Source organism: Pteropus alecto, unplaced genomic scaffold (genome assembly GCF_000325575.1).
Source record: "Pteropus alecto unplaced genomic scaffold, ASM32557v1 scaffold92, whole genome shotgun sequence".
In the NCBI taxonomy this organism is placed as follows: Eukaryota; Metazoa; Chordata; class Mammalia; order Chiroptera; family Pteropodidae; genus Pteropus; species Pteropus alecto.
The window spans coordinates 9,788,610-9,808,858 of NW_006432447.1; the positions used below are offsets into that span (position 1 = coordinate 9,788,610).

Sequence of the window (20,249 nt, forward strand, 5' to 3'; positions counted from 1 at the left end):
AATCAAAGGTGACTGCAAACACCTTGAGAATGTGGGCTGACCACATGTTCTGAAGGACCAGCTACTCTGTGCTAAGGAATTTATATTTCATTCTTCAAAATCGAGATGGAGGAGGGCACATTAAATAAATTTAGTAAAGAGTTCACTCATTCGACATTTTAAAAAACTTGTTGAGCACCTGCTCTGGACCAAGGCTTGTGCTCAATACCAGGATAAAACTGGTAAAGAAAGAAACCATCCCTGCTTCTGTTATAAAACTGTAGTAGCTAATGATGAGAACCATGTTTGTGTCAGGCAGAAAGTCAAATTCTTCACCTGTTCTTTACAACAGCCAGATAGTTATTAACTTCACTAAATGTGAAGAAAAGTGAAATAAATTAAGAAATGAGAGTCCAAAACACAGATGGCAAAAAAAAAAAAAAAAAAAAAACTTTTGAGGTGTAATTAAGAAAGAACTAAAATCACACATTTTAAATGTACAGTTTAATGGGTTTTGACAAATATATGCATTTTGGCACCATCATCATCAAGATATAAAACATTTGTATCATCCCAAAACGTTCCCTTCTCAGCCATTGATCTGATTTCTAACATTATTGATTATTAGTTTTTCCCAGTGGTTGACAACATAATCATATAGTATGTACTCTTGCATCTTGCTTCGACTCAATAAATTTTGAGTTTCAACCATATTGTGGTGCCTATCACTAGTTTATTGTTATTATTGCTGAGTTCAGACTTTAAGGAAGAGATGAAGGCATTAAACAAATAATCTCTTATTTTATTACAACAGCGTTAAGATAACCTAAGGATAAGTACAAGTGAAAATATAGTACTTTGCTTAACAATTCAATCAATCCTAAGAGTGTACACTGGGGTTGCTATGTAGGGTCATGATTGTTCGTGGAAAATGAAGAACATTAAGAGATACCTGAAAAGAATCTTATGTATCCTACGAATGTCCTTATTTTACATCTCTAATTAAAAAAAAAAAAGTCCAGATGATGTTAGGAAGTGCTCTTCGTTGTCTCTTTGAGCCTTGACTTTACAGTTAATAAAAGAATGGGCTCCGTAAGGCGCTTGCTTCCGACACACGTGAGTCGCCAGCAGCAGCCTCCGCCAGCCCTAACACCTCCACGCAGACGGCGGAGACGGCCACTGCTCCAACATGTTACTGTGTTTGTCTGCCGAATCCTGGGTACCATAGCGGTCACGTGCGCGCTGGCACCCAGCTGGCCTGGCCCCGCCCACCGCCTGCGTACACCCGCGAATCGGGCCTCAGCCATCCCAGCCCAACAGAAACGCCCAAGAGCCACGCTGCGCCTGCGCAGTGCGGCCGGTGGGCGGGGCGGGAGATGCGGAGGCCGCGAAGTGGAGCCGCCCCGGAAGGCTGGGAGCCGGAGCTACGCCGAGGGGGCGCGGCGTCGCGGCGGGCCGGAGCCGGTGAGGCCAGCTCCTCTTCCTCCGCAACCGAAAGAAAACTTTGCTGCCCCTTCCGCGGCGCTCCAGAGTCCTCGTCTCGGCTCCTGTGCGCGCAGCGGTCGGCAAAGAGCCTTTCTGCGTCAAGGCCTCGCTACCTCCCCCGGTGCGGGGCCTCGGCGCCATGGACTCATCGGCGCTGGAGCGGGACGCGGTCCAGTTCGCTCGGTTGGCGGTGCAGCGCGACCACGAAGGTCGCTACTGCGAGGCGGTGTTTTACTACAAGGTAAACCCGGAACCGCGCCTTCCGTCCGCGAGGCCAAGGGGCGAGGTCCATGTGCCCTAGTGATCAGACCCACTTAGCTTTGCTGTTTAACCTCTTCCTGCTCCTCTTGCTCTCCTTTGCAGGGGAGAGGCGATCCGGCTGTAGAGGCCAGGTACACCCCCACGCCCACCTGTGCTTCTTCCTCCAGGAAGAGGTTTGGTCGTAGCTTTGGAGTGACCGCTCCTCTGGTTGCAGTCTTTTCTGGCAAATGCCCACCGTTGAGCTGTTTATGGCGGCAGTAGTTAGGTATGGGTAGTTAACAGCTCAGTAATTCTCTCACTTGGTTCTGATTTATGGCTACTGGAAAGTGTCTCTGATATACACTAAAATAATGCATATTGGAAGAAAATATATAAAAAGTAAATGAAAAAAGAAAACGCCCCTCATCCTAGCACTTGATGTATATTTTTGTGCTTGTTTTTCTACGCATGTGTGTACACTTTTTTTTTTTAACAAACTTGGATCATATTGTTTATTTTTAACCTGGTGATTTGAACTTTTTGCAAATCATTACATTTACTTCTGTAATATGATCTTAGTACATGCATACCATTCCATTATGTGGATGTGCCACAATTTATTTACAAACTCTATTGGGCAATTAAGTTCATTCTGGTTTTTTAACATCATAAGTAACGGTGCGATTAATATCCTTATAACTAACGCTTTACATATTTCCTTGATATTTCTTTTGGATGAATTACTTGAGGCAGAATTATTAAACGATCCTCTGCTCTCCAATCCCTCCAGTTCTAGCCATACTCTATGCCTCCGTATGTATCTATATAATATTGTCTTCTTTTAGAAAGAATGTCAGACTTTGATAATACAGTAGTAGTAATTTTTTTCCGTGAACATATATGCTGTCAGAAATGTCTGTGGTTTGCTTTTTCTCAGATTAATATTGCTTTTATTTCATAATTCATATTTAGAGACTTGGTTTGTTTCAGAATCATATCTTTTGGACTGTCTTGGGACAATTTTGTGAAAGTGGTATTTCTGTAAAAGCAAAATTCTATGTTTTTTAGTTTTATGAAATACCTGATAAATATTCATAAGTTGAAATAGTATCATATAAAATAGCTTTTCCTAAAGCAAAAGAAAATACTATGCAGTGCTTCTCGTTTTGCTATAGGATTTTATGCACATCATTATAAAGAATTTTCTATCCTTGAGAAAGTCAGAAGTGGTTGTGCTTTTCAGAATTATTTATATAAACTTTATGAGATATTTAGTGGTTACTGTCTCAGTGCTGTTCTATAAGGGATTCCTTGATTGTCACTTTCGAATACAAATGAAATGAGTAAAATTGATACTAGCGGTTTTAAAAATTATCTTTATTTCTTTTAAGCAAGATAATTATTTGAAAATGAGTATTTACATGCAAAATAATTGAAAGGGCGAAAATATATTTATACACATGTTGAATCAGTTCATTGAAGTTAAGTGTAGCTATAATGTCTTTAGATAATGATACATAAGTTACAGTATTTAATGTTTACCTGTAAAGTTATATTTCCTCCCCTTAATTATCTTGAGTTCAAAATCTGAGGAAATCATATCTTTTCTACTCCCACAGCCTTCAGACTGAATTTCCATTTGAATCAAAACTGTAGTCTTCTTACTGATTTTAACTGTTAGGTTCAGTGATACAACTCCTGCTCCAGTCACTAGATTCAAAAAGTGACACTTAGTAGATGGCTACTTTGGGTCCAGACAATTAAGCATGAGGCTCCATGAAGTGCACATGCTTAAGTTACTGCAGAGAAGGTGTTGTTACTTGGAGAAATCTCTCTCTGGTCCTTCTTGGTGGTAGCACTGGTAACTTTCTTGGAATGCTGATGGAGAGAATAGAGGCTCTTCCTCTCTAGCCATGGCATAACTGGCTGTAGAAGTTATGGAATGAATAACTGGAAGAGGAATCCAGATTTTCTTAATAAAATAAGTTGATTTCATACAACTAAAATCTTTAAAATGTGTCACCCTTTGACAGTATTTTCTGTGGAGGGAAAGATTTTCTTTCCACTATGAGATATTTAACCTTTATAATTTCTTGTAATCGTTTCTTGACATTTAATTTTGCTTTATTAGCTATTATTATCTGTTCTAATGCTTTTAATGCTCAATTCACCTTCTTAAGATATATAATTTTAAATCTGACCTACTGCATGAAGAAAAAGGAAAACAAATCATACAAACCCCAGCTATTCTAAGAAAATGTTTATAATCCTTCTTGTTTGAGTTTGTAATTTTACAGTACGAGACAATCTAGAGCATTGAGAACTGAAAAAGTATATCTCATTTACTTTATGAAAAATTACTAATATTTTAAAAACATTCTTTTGTCATTCATAGAAAACAATGGTGAGTTGGAAAGTGGTAAAGAAAATTCTAATTATAATTCATCTAGTCTATTTTGAATTTTTTTTTTTAGGAAGCTGCACAAGCCTTAATCTATGCTGAGATGGCAGGATCAAGCCTAGAACACATTCAAGAGAAAATAAATGAGTATCTGGAAAGAGTTCAGGCTTTACATTCAGCAGGTAAGTAAAGTACTGCTATGTTTGTCACTGTATTTTTTTTTTCCTTCTCTCCCATCACACCTTACTTTTCTCGCTATGTTTCTTTCCTTTTTGTCTTTGGATCTTGATCCTTGCTCTGTTGCTGCTCATTCCTCTTTTGGTAATCACATCTTTAAAAGTCATACTATGGAAATAAGTGTTAGATCTGTGAAGAGGAACCTTAGAGATAATATAGTCCAACCTTATAATTTCCCAGAGGTGCAGAGATGGTGAATTATTTACTTTCAGACAGTGTATGTATATCACTAGCAGAATCAAGATTAGGACCCTGTTAAAATCTGCCTTTTAAATATCTGTCACATGCCCTCTGCTGATATTAAGATTAAATGACTGCTCTTCAGTGTTTGAAGACTTCAGCAGTATGTTCACAATCTCTTCTATATCAGTATCATCAACCTCAAGACTTTAACTAAACTCTTTGTAAACTGTATCTTGGAAAAGCGACCTGAAAGCAGAGACCTGGAACAACTTGTATGTATTTTTGTAAACAGCATGGCAAATGCTGTGAAACAACTACACACAGGCTTAATGATCACAGTTTTGTTAGAGGTGAGTGGTTTCTATGAAAATCTTAAGACAGGGCCCAGAAATTATATGTATTAAAATGTGAACTGCCTGTGCATCAGGGCCTCGCTTGATACAAAATTCCCCTGATTCATGTATTCAAAATACTGTGCAATTCAAAGGAACTTCTTTTTCCTAACCAAGTAAATGAGATTCTTAAATTTATAAATGTGACACAGAGACACAGAATGAGACAGTCCTGATCTCTTGAAAGAATAAAGGCTTGCCAGTGAAACAAGTAAAGTTCAAAAAGGATTTTTAAAGCATAACATACCTTAGTTGTTTTGCCAGCTTTTCGACTCATTTTGTTCAGCAAATGGTGTGTAGTCTGTAGAGAATTAAATGGTTTCCTTAATTATGAAGCAGAAGAGTCACTTATCAAATAAAAATCTTGTTCAAAAACCCAATTTTTAAAACAGGTCAAGTCCGCTGACAGTCAAGAGACTTTTGAGAAATGAGTTGACTTTCGGGTTGGAAAAGGTAACACAGTTTGAAATTAACCAGTGTGGAATAAAGAGCTCAAGACTTGGAATTAAAAGATCTAAGTTGAGTCCTTGCCCTTCCACTTACAGCTGTGAAACTGTAAGGCTAGATCAGTCATTCTCAACTGGGAGTGATTTTGCCCCTTGGGAGACATTTGGCAGTGTTTGAAGAGACTTGTTTTTTACATTAGGAAGAGATAGGGAGTATACTTCTGTCATCTAGGTGAGTAGAAGCCAAGGATATTGTTAAAAATCCTGCAGTGCCCAGGACAGTCCACAGCAAAAAATTACCCAGATGAAAATGTCAGTAGTGCCAAGGCTGAGAAACCTTGACTTAGATATTTTAACATTTTTGAGCTTTATAAGTGGGATTAGAACATACTTCAGAGAAGTGTTATTGAGAGTTAAAGTCTTTGAAAAAAATCATTTACCTTTAAGAGACAAAATATAAAGCTTTTTAAAAAAATAACAGCTTTATTGTGATATACCGTAAAATTTACCTTTTTACAGTGTACATTTCAGAGGTTTTTATTATATTCCAAAAGTTGTGCAATGTCTAATCACCACTATATAATTTTAGAACATTTTTGTCACCTCAAAAGAAACCTCTTATCTATTAGCAGTTATTACCTATTCCTCCCACTCCCTAGCTTCTAGCAACCAATCTATTTTCTCTGTCCTATTCTGGACATTTTATGTAAATGGAATTATCCATTATGTGGGCTTTTGTGTCTGGCTTCTTTCATTTAGCGTAATGTTTTCAAGGTTTATCCATGTTGTAGCATGTATCAGTACTTCATTCTTTTTTATGGCTGAATAACATGCTGTTGTATCGGTATACCACATTTTGTTTACCTGTTCATCAGTTGATGGACATTGGCTTGTTTCCACCTTTTGGCTATAGTGAATAATGCTGTTACGAAAATTTGTTTATACGTCTTTGCATGGACATATGTTTTCAGTTCTCTTGGATATATACCCAGGAGTGGAATTCCTGGGTCATATGGTAGCTTGAAGTCTTAAGTTTTTGAGGAACCACTAAACTGCTTTGCACAGTGGCGACATCATTTTATAATTTCACTAACAGTGTACGAGGGTTCCATTTTCACATTCTTATCAGCACTTGTTTTTGTGTTTTTTATTTTATCCATCCCAGTGGGTGTAAAGTGACATTTCATTATAGTTTTGATATGCATTTCCCTGATGACTAATGATCTTGAGTATCTTTTTATGTGCCAGTTAGCCATTTGAATATCCTCTTTGAAAAAATGGTTGTACAGATCCTTTACCTGTTGTATGTCAGGGTTCTCCAGAGAAACCAAATCAATAGTATATATAGATTTATAGTGATGAATTGGCTCATGCAATGATGGAGGCTAAGAATTCCCATTATCTGCCATCCTCAATCTGGAGGCCCAGGAAAGCCAGTGTATAGTTCAGTCCAAATCCGAAGGCCTGAGAACCAGGGGGAGCTAATGGTGTAATTCCCAGTTCAAGGGCAGGAATAGACCAATATCTCAGTTCAGCAGTCAGGCAGAGAGGGCAAATTCTCCCTTCTCTGCCTTACTGTTCTTTTCAGGCCCTCAATGGACTGTGGTGTCCCCCAACATTAAGGAAGGCAGTCTGCTTTTACTACCAATTCAAATGCAAATTTCATTCAGAAACACCCTCACAGACATACTTAGAAGTCAGGTTTAGCCAAATACCTGGGCACCCTGTCTTGTGATCCAGTCAAGTTGACACAACTTAACTGGATCACAGGTATAATTAATCATATACCCATTTTTAAATTGGAACAGTCTTTTTATTGAGTTGTAAGAGATATTTATATATTCTGGATACAAGTCCTTTGTATATCTTTATATTAAAAACAAACAGAAACACTTCAAAGTAAAAACAAGGAAAAAAATAGGAAAACAGCAGGAAATGTATCATCAGGGCCTAGTATAAATATATTACACGATTATTGTCTGTACCAAAAAAAAAGTTTTAATTACCTTAAAATGTAATTGAGTTTCTTTAGCATTTTCCAACTTTTTGTTTTGGGTAGGGAGGAAATATAAAGAGGACTTCTGGGTTTTATTTTTTTTAATGAAGGAAGTGCTGATAGGAAGAGAAATACAGGGAAATTTTTTAAAGGATTTTTTTTTTTTTACCACGCTAAACTTTTTAAATGAAAGATTATAGAGTTTCAATAAAGAATGTCTTAAATGTATTAAAATGATGTGTCGTTTCCTGGATATACATATACATAACATTTCTTCTCCGTGGCTTTATTCCTATCCCAGTTCAGTCAAAGAGAGCTGATCCTTTGAAATCAAAACATCAGTTGGACTTGGAGCGTGCCCATTTCCTTGTTACACAAGCTTTTGACGAAGATGAAAAAGGAAATGTTGAAGATGCTATAGAGTTGTATACAGAAGCCGTAGATCTCTGTCTGAAAACCGTATGTATAGCTACAAGTTATGTTTGGTGGAATTATGCTGAAAAATTTCTCCCCTTATTAGTGAAGTTTACTTAACATTTCTAGTTGTATCATTATAAATGTAACTAAGTTACTCATTAAAAGATGCTAAAGAATAAAAAATTGATAATAGACTTTAGCATCATTAAAAATTTGACAGTATTAAGATTAGGCAATTGTTTTTAAATTACAAATACTATTTTTTAACCCTTTTACATGTAACTAGAATTAACTTTTTCCAGGAAGAATTTGCCATCACAAATCTATGAATTTAGAATAACTCCCCCCACCCCTTTTTTAATTTTTTTTTTCCAATTTTAATACTAAAAATAAGGTAGTGTTTTGAGAGAGCTTCATTAATTTGCAATGTAAAATCTGTATGCCGAGTGGTTTTTACTGCTTTCTGCAGAGCCCTGGTTGGGACTGGTAGCTTTAAAGGACATCCAGTGCCTAAGAGCAGTGTATTTGACAGGAGTATGAGGTGAAGTGGTAGAGAGTGGTCTCAGTACTGTTCAGAGCACTGGCTTTTTGTTCAGGGGAACCATCTAGCCTGATTTCTGTGGGTACCTGAGGCTGGAAATAAGTCCTGGTCTTCTAAAGTTCCTGCTGCTCAGCCTTCCATGGCACACAATGGTTGTACAGTTGTGTTCCAGTTACCACTTGTCCACATTAGATGGTCTTAAAGCTTACTCAGCCTCAAGTTTGCAACAGTACTTTAAATGATACTTTTAGGATGAAAATAAAATGTCTTGGTTTATTCTCTCATAATTTCAGAAAGTATAATTGCATTGTAAATTTTTTTGCTTAGAAATAGCACGGATCGAGCAAATTAAAAATTATGCTTCAGAATATGTGTCTCTCTTTCTCTTAAGTCTTACGAAACTGCTGATAAAACTCTGCAAAATAAACTGAAACAGTTGGCTCGACAGGCACTAGATAGGTGAGTTTTGGTCACTCAAGTTCTTATCCATGGATGGCAGTGTATGTGTCACTTAAATGTGACAGATTTATCTAAATGCATGGTAGAGCTTGTAGACAGACCTCCATCTTTCACCTGAGATTTACAGTAAGTCTACCTTCATCCTCTGAATGAATTTATTCCTTCCTAGTCCCCTGCTTTAAATTCATGAAATCAATCAAATGTTTTGTTTAGCTTTTGCTATGAGTGTGTGACACAAAAATGATTATGATACTTGAAATGGAAGATTTACCTTCTGTTGTGTAATATCTGACTTCCAAAGAAGAGAATTTTCTGAGAGCTTTCTAGAGCTAACACGAAAAATAGAGAAATTGAGAATGAGCCAGCTTACAGCCGTACACATACCCCAAATTATACAGTGTGTGTAGCTCCTTCAACTCTGCTCAAATGTCAGCTTTTCAATAAGGCCTACCCTAACCATTCTATTTAAAATTGAATCTCCTCCAATATTTTCACCCTGCTTCCTCTATTCTGATATTCTTTTCTATAACTCTTACCACTTTCTAAGGCGTATGTAATTTACCAGTATTATGTTTGTTATTAATGTCTGTGTCCCTTCCAGCCTTCATCCCCTCAACATAAGCTCTGTCAGTACAGAGAATTTTGTCTGTTTTGTTCAGTGCTGTAACCAAGCGCATAGCAGAGTGCTAGATGTACGTATGTGCTCAGGAACTTGTCGAAAGAATGAGTGGATTTACACAACAGAATTATACCTCCTCAAGAGTGTTATAGACAGAGGAAAAGTGTGCTTATAACATAAATTCATAAAATTATCTCCTTTTGGGGCTCTGACTAGGTAGCTGTACCATCCCCAGCTCTTCTTTTTTTACTGAGGTATAAAAGTCATCCCTCCTTTTCATTACTGTCATCTAACCTTTAGTTTTGTTTTTCCAAATTCACGAAGAGATGAACACTTGACAGAGTTATCGTCTCCATTTTGACTTCTTTCACCAGTCAGAATCATAGATGAGCTTATTACCTAGGAAGATAATCCATCCAGTATTCTCTGAGTGCATTCTAAGTGCAAAGGGGTGGGTCAGTCATAGGCTCTTTTGAGGGTCTGTTCAAAATTAAGGATCCACTCTAAGAAAAATGCACATAATACTTTTTGCATATAATCTCAATGTTTTCACAAGACTCTTACATGTACATGTAGCTCATATATGTACCTCAGGTTAAGAAATTCTGTTTTTTAACTTGTTTGTTCTTTGACAGAACAAATTCAAAATTCTCTGGACTATCATGTGAGGCCATCTGTAATCCAACCCCTGCCACTGGTCTCATCTCCCACTGCTTCTCATTTGCACTATTCACAGGGACTTCATTCTTTTGAAATTATCCTCACTATGATGTTTCATGCTTCTGCACATTCGCATATACTGTTCTTTCTACTTAGAATGCTTCCCCAGGTGGACTTCTTTGCAGCTCAAATATCAATTCAGAAAAACGTTCCCTGATTCACCTTCTCTCCGCAGTTCATTAAGTTGATATCTTATGCTGTGCATTCACCAGCATGTAGTACTTCCATCTTATTATCTGTCACTTTTGGTGCAGTTGTCTTTCTTTTCCTACAAAACTCTGAGCACCTTAATAGTAGGGATTGTGTTTTATACATTATTGTATTTCCCCTGCCTTGCATAGTATCTGACAAGCAATAAGTGCTCAGTTAATGCCAACGGAAATTTGATTACAAAAGTACCTTTGGGAATAGCATAAGAAGTAAACAGTTGATTAGTATGTAAGGATTTTATATACTAATTTTACATTAGGAATGCTTGACTGGTTCTTGAAGTAAATTTTGTTTTCTGGAAAGCTTAAATGTGAGAAGGAAAACTAGAACAGTTTTTTCTGTACTTCTCCCTATTATAGAGCAGAAGCATTGAGTGAGCCTTTAACAAAGCCATTATGTAAAATCAAGTCAACGAATATTAAACCAAAGCCACCTCCAACGAGAGCACATTTTCCACTGGGAACTAATCCTTTCCTCGAAAGACCTCAGCCATTTATAAGTCCACAGTCATGCGATGCACAAGGACAGAAATATACAGCAGAAGAAATAGAAGTTCTCAGGTAAATCAATTTATGAGTCATTTTAATGAACAATTTTGTTAACATAATTAGTGCAAGTAATTTTATTCTCATTAAGTTTGCTGAGTCATATTCACATCTTTATTATATGTAATTCTATTATATAATTATAAATTGTATTGTCATATAGTCACTACTTGAAATTCTTAAAACTTGTGCTAATATATTTTAGTGTTAGCATTTCTACTAGACATGTTTTTCTGAAAATCCTAGCACTCTTCAAAATAGAGCACTAAACTTTAGGGGGTTAAATAGAGCTATGGCTGACCAGTCAGTCATGTGTGCAACTTTGTAACCAGAGCCCAAGTGGGGGGAAAATTTGTTACCTTGAAATAGTCTAAGCCAGGGGTCAGCAGAGGGAAGCCTTTAGCTATGAATGGTTTTTACATTTCTTTAAAGGGATGTAAAGAGAAAACAAAAAACAAGAATTTGTGACAGACCTCATTGCAGAGTTGAAACTGTATCCTATCTGGCCTTTTACAGAAAACATTTGCCAACCCCTGCTCTAGGAAGCCAGCTCAGTGTCCGGAAGAGCCTCAGAGATGTTAAAAATGCAAAAACAACAGTGATGTAGAAATCCTTGATTGCATTCTGAGCCAGCATAGATGGGATAAATATCTGAGCCACTGTTTCTGTTCTTCAGTTGGTCTCCGGAAGAAATCCAGTCTGCCTAGAGCTGTGCAAGTCATGTAGTTGCTCATTTTTAATTTCCTAAAATTAAGTTGAAAGGGCCCTTTCTTATGTAGCTGCCGCCCGAGGGCATTTTTCTTTCTTTTCCTGCTGTAGATTTTAATTCTACTCCTACTAGTCTGGCTCTCTTTGCATGAAATAATTGTATATGAACCAGCACAACACAGAGCAAGATTTTTTAAAAGGAGTGGTTTTGGAGTTGAGAGACAATAAATTAATAACAGTCTAACACTTGGGCTACTCAGCATCCAAAAGCTCCCTTCTGCACACATTTGAATAGTTCCATGCTACAACAAAACTGTATTTCTGCCTAACAAAATGTAGCTATCCATACAAGTGAAACTCCCATCTTTTCAAAATGATACACAGTCAATGTATCCATCACTTACTGTATTAGTTGGTCCTCAAATTCAGTCACAGTCTCCCTAAATATTGTTACCTAGAGACTAAGTTGTGAAGTTACCCTGCAGCTACTTCTAAATAAAATGAGGGAAAGGAAATAGTTAACATGTACAAATGAGTATATACACAAAACAAGAAGGAAATATGCAAAGCTTCTACAAACCATGTTTCTTTAATTTGTCAAGAGGCTATAGCTGTTACTTATGACACTTCTTTCCACTACCCATTTTATATACTCATACCCAGAAAATATGAAAAACATATTTTCCGGAATTATAAATGTCATATTTTTTAAATCCCAAAATAAGCATTTGCTTTCTCCCTTTGGACTTAGGATAGAATTCACTTTGCATCTTAGTGTCAAGGACACTCTCAATACCTGTAGTATAGTCCTGTCTTGAGACCATTTTGTTGTGAAGGATGTTAGTCTTAAAAGAATAACTCCTGTAAATTGAATTAAATCATTTATTTTCTGGTATTAAACTATTTTGTGAAAATTTTGTCCAAATAAAGATATCAACAGCATGAGATTGTTTAATTTTATTAGTACTATACCTTGTCATTTAAATTTTAAGGAGTTTAAATAAGTTTGATAATTAAGGTAGACTTGAACGTTTACTTTAGATTTTTGTTTGTTTGTTTTTTTATAGGACAACATCAAAAATAAATGGTATAGAATATGTTCCTTTCATGAATATTGACCTGAGGGAACGTTTTGCCTATCCGATGCCTTTCTGGTAAGTAAGCACTATTGAAATTTTGACTTCCAAGATCATTTTAATTTTTCAGTACTTTCTCCATACTCTGAAGCCCAATTAAATTCATAGTCTTCAAATTAAAATTTGTAATAAAAAATTTTGAATGAAAAATAAATTTTTGAAATGCATAGATTTGTTGCCCTTGCTCTAGAAGAGGTTTGAAGAAAGGTAGATATTTTTTCTTTTGTGCTGCACATCAATTTTAGAGAAATAGTATACAATATACTGCCAACACACAGTGAGTAGAGGGTAATGGATACAAAGGTGCATTTGGCACCAGAGACCTGGATTCAAGTACCAGTTTCCTATTTCTTAGCAAGTTATTTAATCACTTTAAGTATTTCCCAAAAATATTTGCTTTTATAGAATTGTTTTGCAGATTCAATGAGTAATGTGTATATAAAGTACTTTAGCATAATACTTAGCATATGGTCATTACTCAGTAATTAACTACTCTCATTATTAGCCTTGCAGAGTTTCTCAAGAGCCAGCATGGAGATGAGTAGCTTCTTAGATCCTTTTGAACAAATCAGCTTGTATTGTTAATGGCTCCATTCTAATGAAACTCAATTTCTCAAATGTGACCATGCTATATTAAACTTTAAAATTACATTCTTAAAATAAGTATAAAAGAAAAAAATAAATGACTATAAAAGAATTTAGGTTGCTCTTTTGTTTTCAGTTATCTATATTGTTATTGTTTTTTTTAATTGAGGAGTATGAGCAGATTGACTGGATTTGTGTTTAAGTGTGAAAAGCCAGATTTGACCGAGAAATTATTTTAAGATGACATAAATATAGCTATGATCACTATACCAAAAACAAAAACTAAGAAATTTAATTTTGGTTTTGAGTCACCATTTAAGATTAATTTTATTATTTTTTTTTAAATTTTGTTATTATTACCTTAGTGATAGATTGGGCAAGCTGCCATTATCACCTAAACAAAAAGCTACATTTTCCAAATGGGTACGCCCAGAAGACCTCACCAACAATCCTACAATGATTTATACTGTGTCCAGTTTCAGCATAAAGCAGGTAAACATTTATTTTGTATAATTTTATATGAAAGCTAACATTTTAAAGTAATTTAAATATAGATTTGACTTTTTCTTAGACTTTTTAAAATATGAATATAATTGGAAAAATTATTGTGCATACTTCAGCTTAGAAATACTGAGATAATAAAAGTATGAATAACTTTTGAGCAATCACAGATTTTTATATAGACCCTATTTATTGATACATGCTTGCAGGTGAGAAAGTTGACAATCTGAATTTCACCTTGGTGAGAAAATAGATATAAAAGATAGATATTGGGCTTATTTAAAACATTTTATTATTGGAATCACAATATGGCTTTATTGCAAACATTTAGTTAAGTTTTGAAGTCACAGATGTCTTCCACATTAGAATAAAAATAATGATCCTGAAATATTATGATTTAAGAATCTTTTGATAGGCATATTTATCTTAATTGGTCATGTTATAATAAACCAACTTTAAAAAATGCCTTTAAATTTTTTGTCATTAAAAACAGTGTGATTCAGTGCGTATGCTTTTATTCATGTAAGGAATGCTTCGCTGAAACACTTTATTTGGTTTTTCTAGGATTTGTTTGAACGAAATACGTGCACATTGGCCATGTGGCATTTCTATTTATATTCTCCTACTCAAGCAATAGTCAGGATATTTAGTATAAAAAGTCAGGTGCTAGATGCAGTGGTTAAATATTGTGGTAATGTTGAAATTACATGAATGAAATATATTAATAAATTCTTATTAACAGACAATAGTATCAGATTGTTCCTTTGTGGCATCACTGGCTATCAGTGCAGCTTATGAAAGACGGTTTAATAAGAAGTTGATTACCAGGTAAAATTTTATATATTTGTCCCTTTAGCCCTTTTCATATGTTTTCCTCTTAAATAGAAATTTAAAACTTAGGCCTTATGGACAGAAAATGAAGAGGGCATAATACTCAGAATATTATGGCCCTTGTGTGTTAAGCAGATGATTTGTGAATGTGAACAGATTTACCGAAACAGTCTAAGAATGTATACACATGTAGTTAATATATACAGAATAAATATGTTTTGAAATAGATGAAGTTGGTCAAAATAAAATCATGTCATGTTTATTTATAATTGCATTTACTGTGTGGTAGCCACTAGCCGGCTACATGTGGATATTGAACACTTGAAGTGGCTAGTCTGAATTGAGATGGACTAGTCTAAAATGCATCAGCTTTTGAAAACAGCACAAAAAAATGTGAAATTGGAGAATATCTCATTTTTATATTAATTGCACATCAGAATTATATTTTGGAAATGTTGGATTAAATAAACTATTATTAAAATTAGTCTTACCTTTCTTTAACCTAAAATATAGAGTAATATAAAATAATGTGATATGAAATAACCTTTCTGTTGGCTAGAACTGCTTAAAATGTACTGAAATGTTATTGAATTACTTTTTCAATTTTTAAAAGTTTTTTTGCCTTAAAGTAATTCATTATAATAATTAAACATCATAAGTTTTTCACAATTTTTCCTGAGTGTTTTGGTGTGTTAAGTTCTGAAAGTACAAAGATGAATTAGACAGACCTTAGTTTCAAGCTATTTGCCTTCTTGGATAAACAGACCTTATAATATAATATGCAGTGTGTGAAAGACAGTTGATACTGTTTTTATCTTATTGGATAATTTTGTGTAACTATATCATAATTGTGCTAACGTCTGTCAGAGTTGTAGTTAGTTGCCTTAGTTGGAATTAATTGAAATGCTCTTTACTTTTGGGGGCCAATAGTAGGTTATTTTAATTGGCTTAAAAGATATCTACTTAAAAGATGATTTATTAGAGTATATTGTTAAAAACTGAGCATCTTTCAGAATATTGTGAAATTTATGTCTTGCCGTGTGATCTCATAAGATATTTTCTTCATTTATCTACATTTAAAAAGCATTTTGATTAGGGTAAAATTCTTTTTCTAGGCCTACTATAGAAAAATATTCTGTTTATTTTTATAAAATTGCCAAGACAATATATGTCTACTGAATATTAATGTTGATATTTTAATATTTTTTTTTACAAAAGCATAATTTACCCTCAGAATAAGGATGGTGAGCCAGAGTACAATCCATGTGGAAAGTATATGGTAAAACTTCACCTCAATGGTGTCCCAAGAAAGGTGAATAATGTCTCTTCCCACCCCAACCTCTTCTCTCTTACCTTCCCTACCTTTGAACCTTGAGTAGAATCATTAAGAAATGTTGCTTGTATAAACATTTAAAAAACATGTAGACATTTAAACATTTAGTTGGTTCGTAATATACATAATACTGTCAATAATGTGTTAATAATTAAAAATCATGAGGAATATAAAGTTGTTTTTTTTTTTTAATGGTTTCGGGAAAATTTATGGCAAGTTCCAAAAAGTAATTATTTTAGATATAATGTACATTTTTAGAATCCCTAATAATTTTGATGGTAGAGTCATAATAACATCTAATGAGTTGGCTCAAGGTTATCACCTGACAGGGAGAATAGCTTGTAAACTTGAATAAAAGATCATGTAATATTTTTAAATTAATCAGATTCTAGAAATAGGAAACTGTCAGTCATTACCTTAATAATAGACAGCATTCCTTTCATTTTATCCGTATGAAAGGTGGGTTCTACTTGATAGAGAAGATTTTAAAATATTTTGTACCACCTAAAAAAATTAATGTTATCTTTCTCCAGGTGATAATTGATGACCAATTACCTGTCGATCATAAGGGAGAATTACTCTGTTCTTATTCTAACAACAAAAGTGAATTATGGGTTTCTCTCATTGAAAAAGCATACATGAAAGTCATGGGAGGATATGATTTCCCAGGATCTAATTCAGTAAGTAATAAGATGATCCAGACACAGACTTATACCAATATGACTTTTTTAAATTTGAAAAATTACAGATGATATTTTTGTTTAAAGGAAAAGAAAACAGATTATGAACCCCTGAAAAATGCTGATTTTATTATGGGAGTACATATTTTTTAAGATTAGCACATTGTACAATTAAGTTCTCACTTAATATTTTCCATAGGTTCTACAACTTGAAGCAAAATTATGTATAATTAATCCAGTTTTACTGTAGGCTAATTGAGATAAATAAGAATTAAATTCCTATGGCATCTCATCAATGTTATAAAGAAACTGTGTTATTCAAGGACTTCCTGTATAGATTTGGTATTCAAGAAAGCCTAAAATGTATGTGTCAGCTCTTATGTTGGGATAAGGATCAATTAAACAGTGTTCCTTTCCAAACAAGCCTCTTCAGGTCTAAGGGATGTGTCATATTGTTATCCTTATATATATTTTTTTTTTGATTTGTAAATTCAAGGATTTTTTTTGTTTTTTAGTTTTTCCCAACCTTAACATGACTTAACCTGTAAAATAGAGGTGTCATTTTTCTTTATTGTATAAGTTAAACCAGAAATTAGCATGACCAAATTATGACAGTAACCAGCCTGTGGCCCTAAAAATGGTATTTAACCTTTCTCAGCATTTTCACTTGTCCGTAATATGAGGATAATACCCACTTTCAGTGTTGTAAAGATTAAATGGTACAATTAATATATGAAAATCACCATCATTCATACCTGGCTAGTTTTCTTGTCTAGTTCTCAGCCTCCTTCATTCTTCTGGTTCTTGTAATGCTAGTCAGAGAATGCATAAGTCAGAGTTAAATGCAGTAGGATGTTAAAATTTCTTCCCAGTGTACATGCTCAATGGCTCTAGCCTTCAAATACTTTTTTAGTTTAGCTTTCTGATCCATTGCATGTTAATTTACCCGGTGTAGCTCAGAGAGAGAAAGAATGAGAATATATGTAGAACATTAGAAAAATAACTATCATATTGTAAAAACCATTAAATGGTGAACTACATGATTGTCGTCATTATTAAAGCAGTTTTTTCTGTTAAATGTTTTGAGTTTTCATCATAATTTATCTGTAAAACATTCTATTATATTCAGGAAAAGCAGCAGAGATTATAAGTAAAAGATAAGCTTGTCCTTAAATCCAGGTAGGAATTTGAGTTAAATAAGAAATGTATTACTGATAGAAAACAACTTACTATCTTCTGGTTTATTTCTTTCAAAATCATTATATCAAATCTATGAGATTTAATAGTACCCTGGGGATGTATCTAAGAGCTTGAAAAAAATAATTCACAGTCCTGAAACGTGTTTATATTGTAGAATATTGATCTTCATGCACTGACTGGGTGGATACCAGAAAGGATCGCCATGCATTCAGATAGCCAAACTTTCAGTAAGGATAGTTCTTTCAGAATGCTTTATCAAAGGTAAACATTTTCTTCTCTCTCCCTCTTTTTTTTTTTTTTGGTAAAAAAAAAAATCTTCATTTTATGCCTTATTTAGAATAGATATTGCAGAGGTTGTCGTTTTCAGTTATTAGGGAAATTGGTTTTTTTTAAAGCTTCACTTTATGTACTTACTGCAACCAACCCTCAGTTATCCTCACTGAAGGATATACAGTTAGTCCAAATTATAGGTAATCTAAAACACTTGAATCAGGAGTATGTGATATGGGAAAATTATTTTGTACTTTCTTAGTACTTACCAGTTGAGGAAGGTGAGAAAAGAGAAGTCTGAGAACATAAAGAAGATAAACTTAAGCCTTAAGTGGATAATTTACATATAGTGTGGGAGTGCCTGTTAGCTCCTAGTTCATTTCACAGACTAAGGCAGTGGGTGGATATAGCCACCTTCACTTCAGAAATCATTGCTAACATATAGGGTCTGGAAAGTTGTCTATACAATAATATACAATCACTAGAAAACTCAGCGATTTGATAAATGATACTGCTTTGGGGGAAGTACATTTGGCATTTCACATCTTCATCATTATCTGTAAATCATTTGAAAATTTAGCATTTTCTTCTTTCATTGAAAAGATTCTACCTGAGAACTAAGTTGTCTAAAACTGGGGTGGGACAGTAATTTATCAGATGTGCTGTAAAATGGAAGTATACCTTTTTTAATATATGTTCTGCCAAAGTGAGCACAGAAATGTACTTCTTATTGAAAGTTCTTCAGGGGGTGTTGGGAATACCTTATTTTAGAAAAAAATTCAGATTATGTGGAAATTTTCATGTGGACCATTAGACTAAAAGAAAGATGGTGTGATCGGAGATTACAAATGAGTTTTCTTTTCATTCTTTGTCTATTGGTGTCATTCCAGGTTTCACAAAGGGGATGTCCTCATCACTGCATCAACTGGAATGATGACTGAAGCTGAAGGAGAGAAATGGGGTCTGGTTCCCACACATGCATATGCTGTTTTGGACATTAGAGAGTTCAAGGTTCGCCTTCAATTTTTTTCTCTTATTTTTCTTGTTTGTTAATAAGACATCGCAGGATTCCCAAATGATGTCTTAGACTTTTGAACACTGACAAATCAAGGTTTAGGTAACGTTTTAGAATCATTTTACCTAAATGATTAAACAACTTGACCTGTCTGCCACTGGGAATTATGAAATAAAAAGATGGGAAATGTAATGACATTGACAGCATAAATATTGATGACAGAACAGAAATATATATTTCTTTCTCTTTTCCATAAAACTAGCAGAGTTAAGGTGAATACACAGCCCTCAGAATACTGGGCTGCATGTTGGTGTTGGGGGTCAAACACAACGTTAGGCTCTAGAGCATAGTAGACATTAAATTCTTGTGAAAGGACCAAAAAATAATAATAAGACACCTATGAATAAGAAACATGCCAATGGGTTTGCAGGTGTTTCTCTTCGTAGCAGCCCTTGCATTCTATCAGGCCTTTCAGACCCTTTCTCTGTGCCCAGATGTTAGAATGGTTGACTTTATTTCTTCTCAAGTATTGATTATTTTCAACTGAAAAATAGATCTGGTCTATGGATTAGAAAATACAAAATTTATTAAAGAAGGACTCCTTTCTCTAATGGTATGGTATGTAAGCTGTCTAGTCACTAGAAAGTTTAGCAGTATCTTTCAGTTTTCCCTGCATTAACTTCTAGATAAAAGTAGTAGTCAACAATAACAGGGCACCAGTGTGTTTTAGACTGATTTCCTTATGTGGCACATGGAATTGTATGAATTATAAAGGCAGCAGGGACCTGCTGCAACATTTAAAAATTTATAATCTCAGGGCTTTCTAAATCAGCCAGTCATTGTTGCACCCTTCCCCTGCCATACTATATAGAATTGTGTCTTTCTTTAAAAGTGGCATAAAAATTGACTACTTAAAGCAAAAAAACATAAAAATTTATGTGAAATTGAATAAGCTGAGGTTTGTTTATTTTATAATGTAGTTTGCCATAAACAATCAAAACATTAAGAATAACTTGCTATCATTTAGTACTATATACATATAATTTTATTGTTAGAACATTCTTTAAGGTAGGTATTAATAGATGACCAATATTGAGGTGGAAGCAAAAGATTTAAATTT

The 20,249-nt window shown here is 34.5% G+C and overlaps 1 protein-coding gene across 1 annotated transcript in view; it reads left to right on the forward strand.

Annotated features, from left to right (window-relative positions):
- The first annotated feature begins 1,353 nt into the window (after window positions 1-1,353).
- Window positions 1,354-20,249, forward strand: part of CAPN7 (calpain 7) — a 32,398-nt gene continuing 13,502 nt past the window's right edge. The window contains exons 1-12 of the mRNA XM_006907254.3: window positions 1,354-1,705; window positions 4,179-4,287; window positions 7,661-7,818; window positions 8,709-8,776; window positions 10,685-10,885; window positions 12,646-12,732; window positions 13,665-13,791; window positions 14,543-14,628; window positions 15,850-15,943; window positions 16,498-16,644; window positions 17,999-18,105; window positions 19,005-19,125. Coding sequence (XP_006907316.1) covers window positions 1,604-1,705; window positions 4,179-4,287; window positions 7,661-7,818; window positions 8,709-8,776; window positions 10,685-10,885; window positions 12,646-12,732; window positions 13,665-13,791; window positions 14,543-14,628; window positions 15,850-15,943; window positions 16,498-16,644; window positions 17,999-18,105; window positions 19,005-19,125 — 1,407 coding nt within the window. The 5' untranslated portion in view covers window positions 1,354-1,603. The remainder of the gene's footprint in view (window positions 1,706-4,178; window positions 4,288-7,660; window positions 7,819-8,708; window positions 8,777-10,684; window positions 10,886-12,645; window positions 12,733-13,664; window positions 13,792-14,542; window positions 14,629-15,849; window positions 15,944-16,497; window positions 16,645-17,998; window positions 18,106-19,004; window positions 19,126-20,249) is intronic.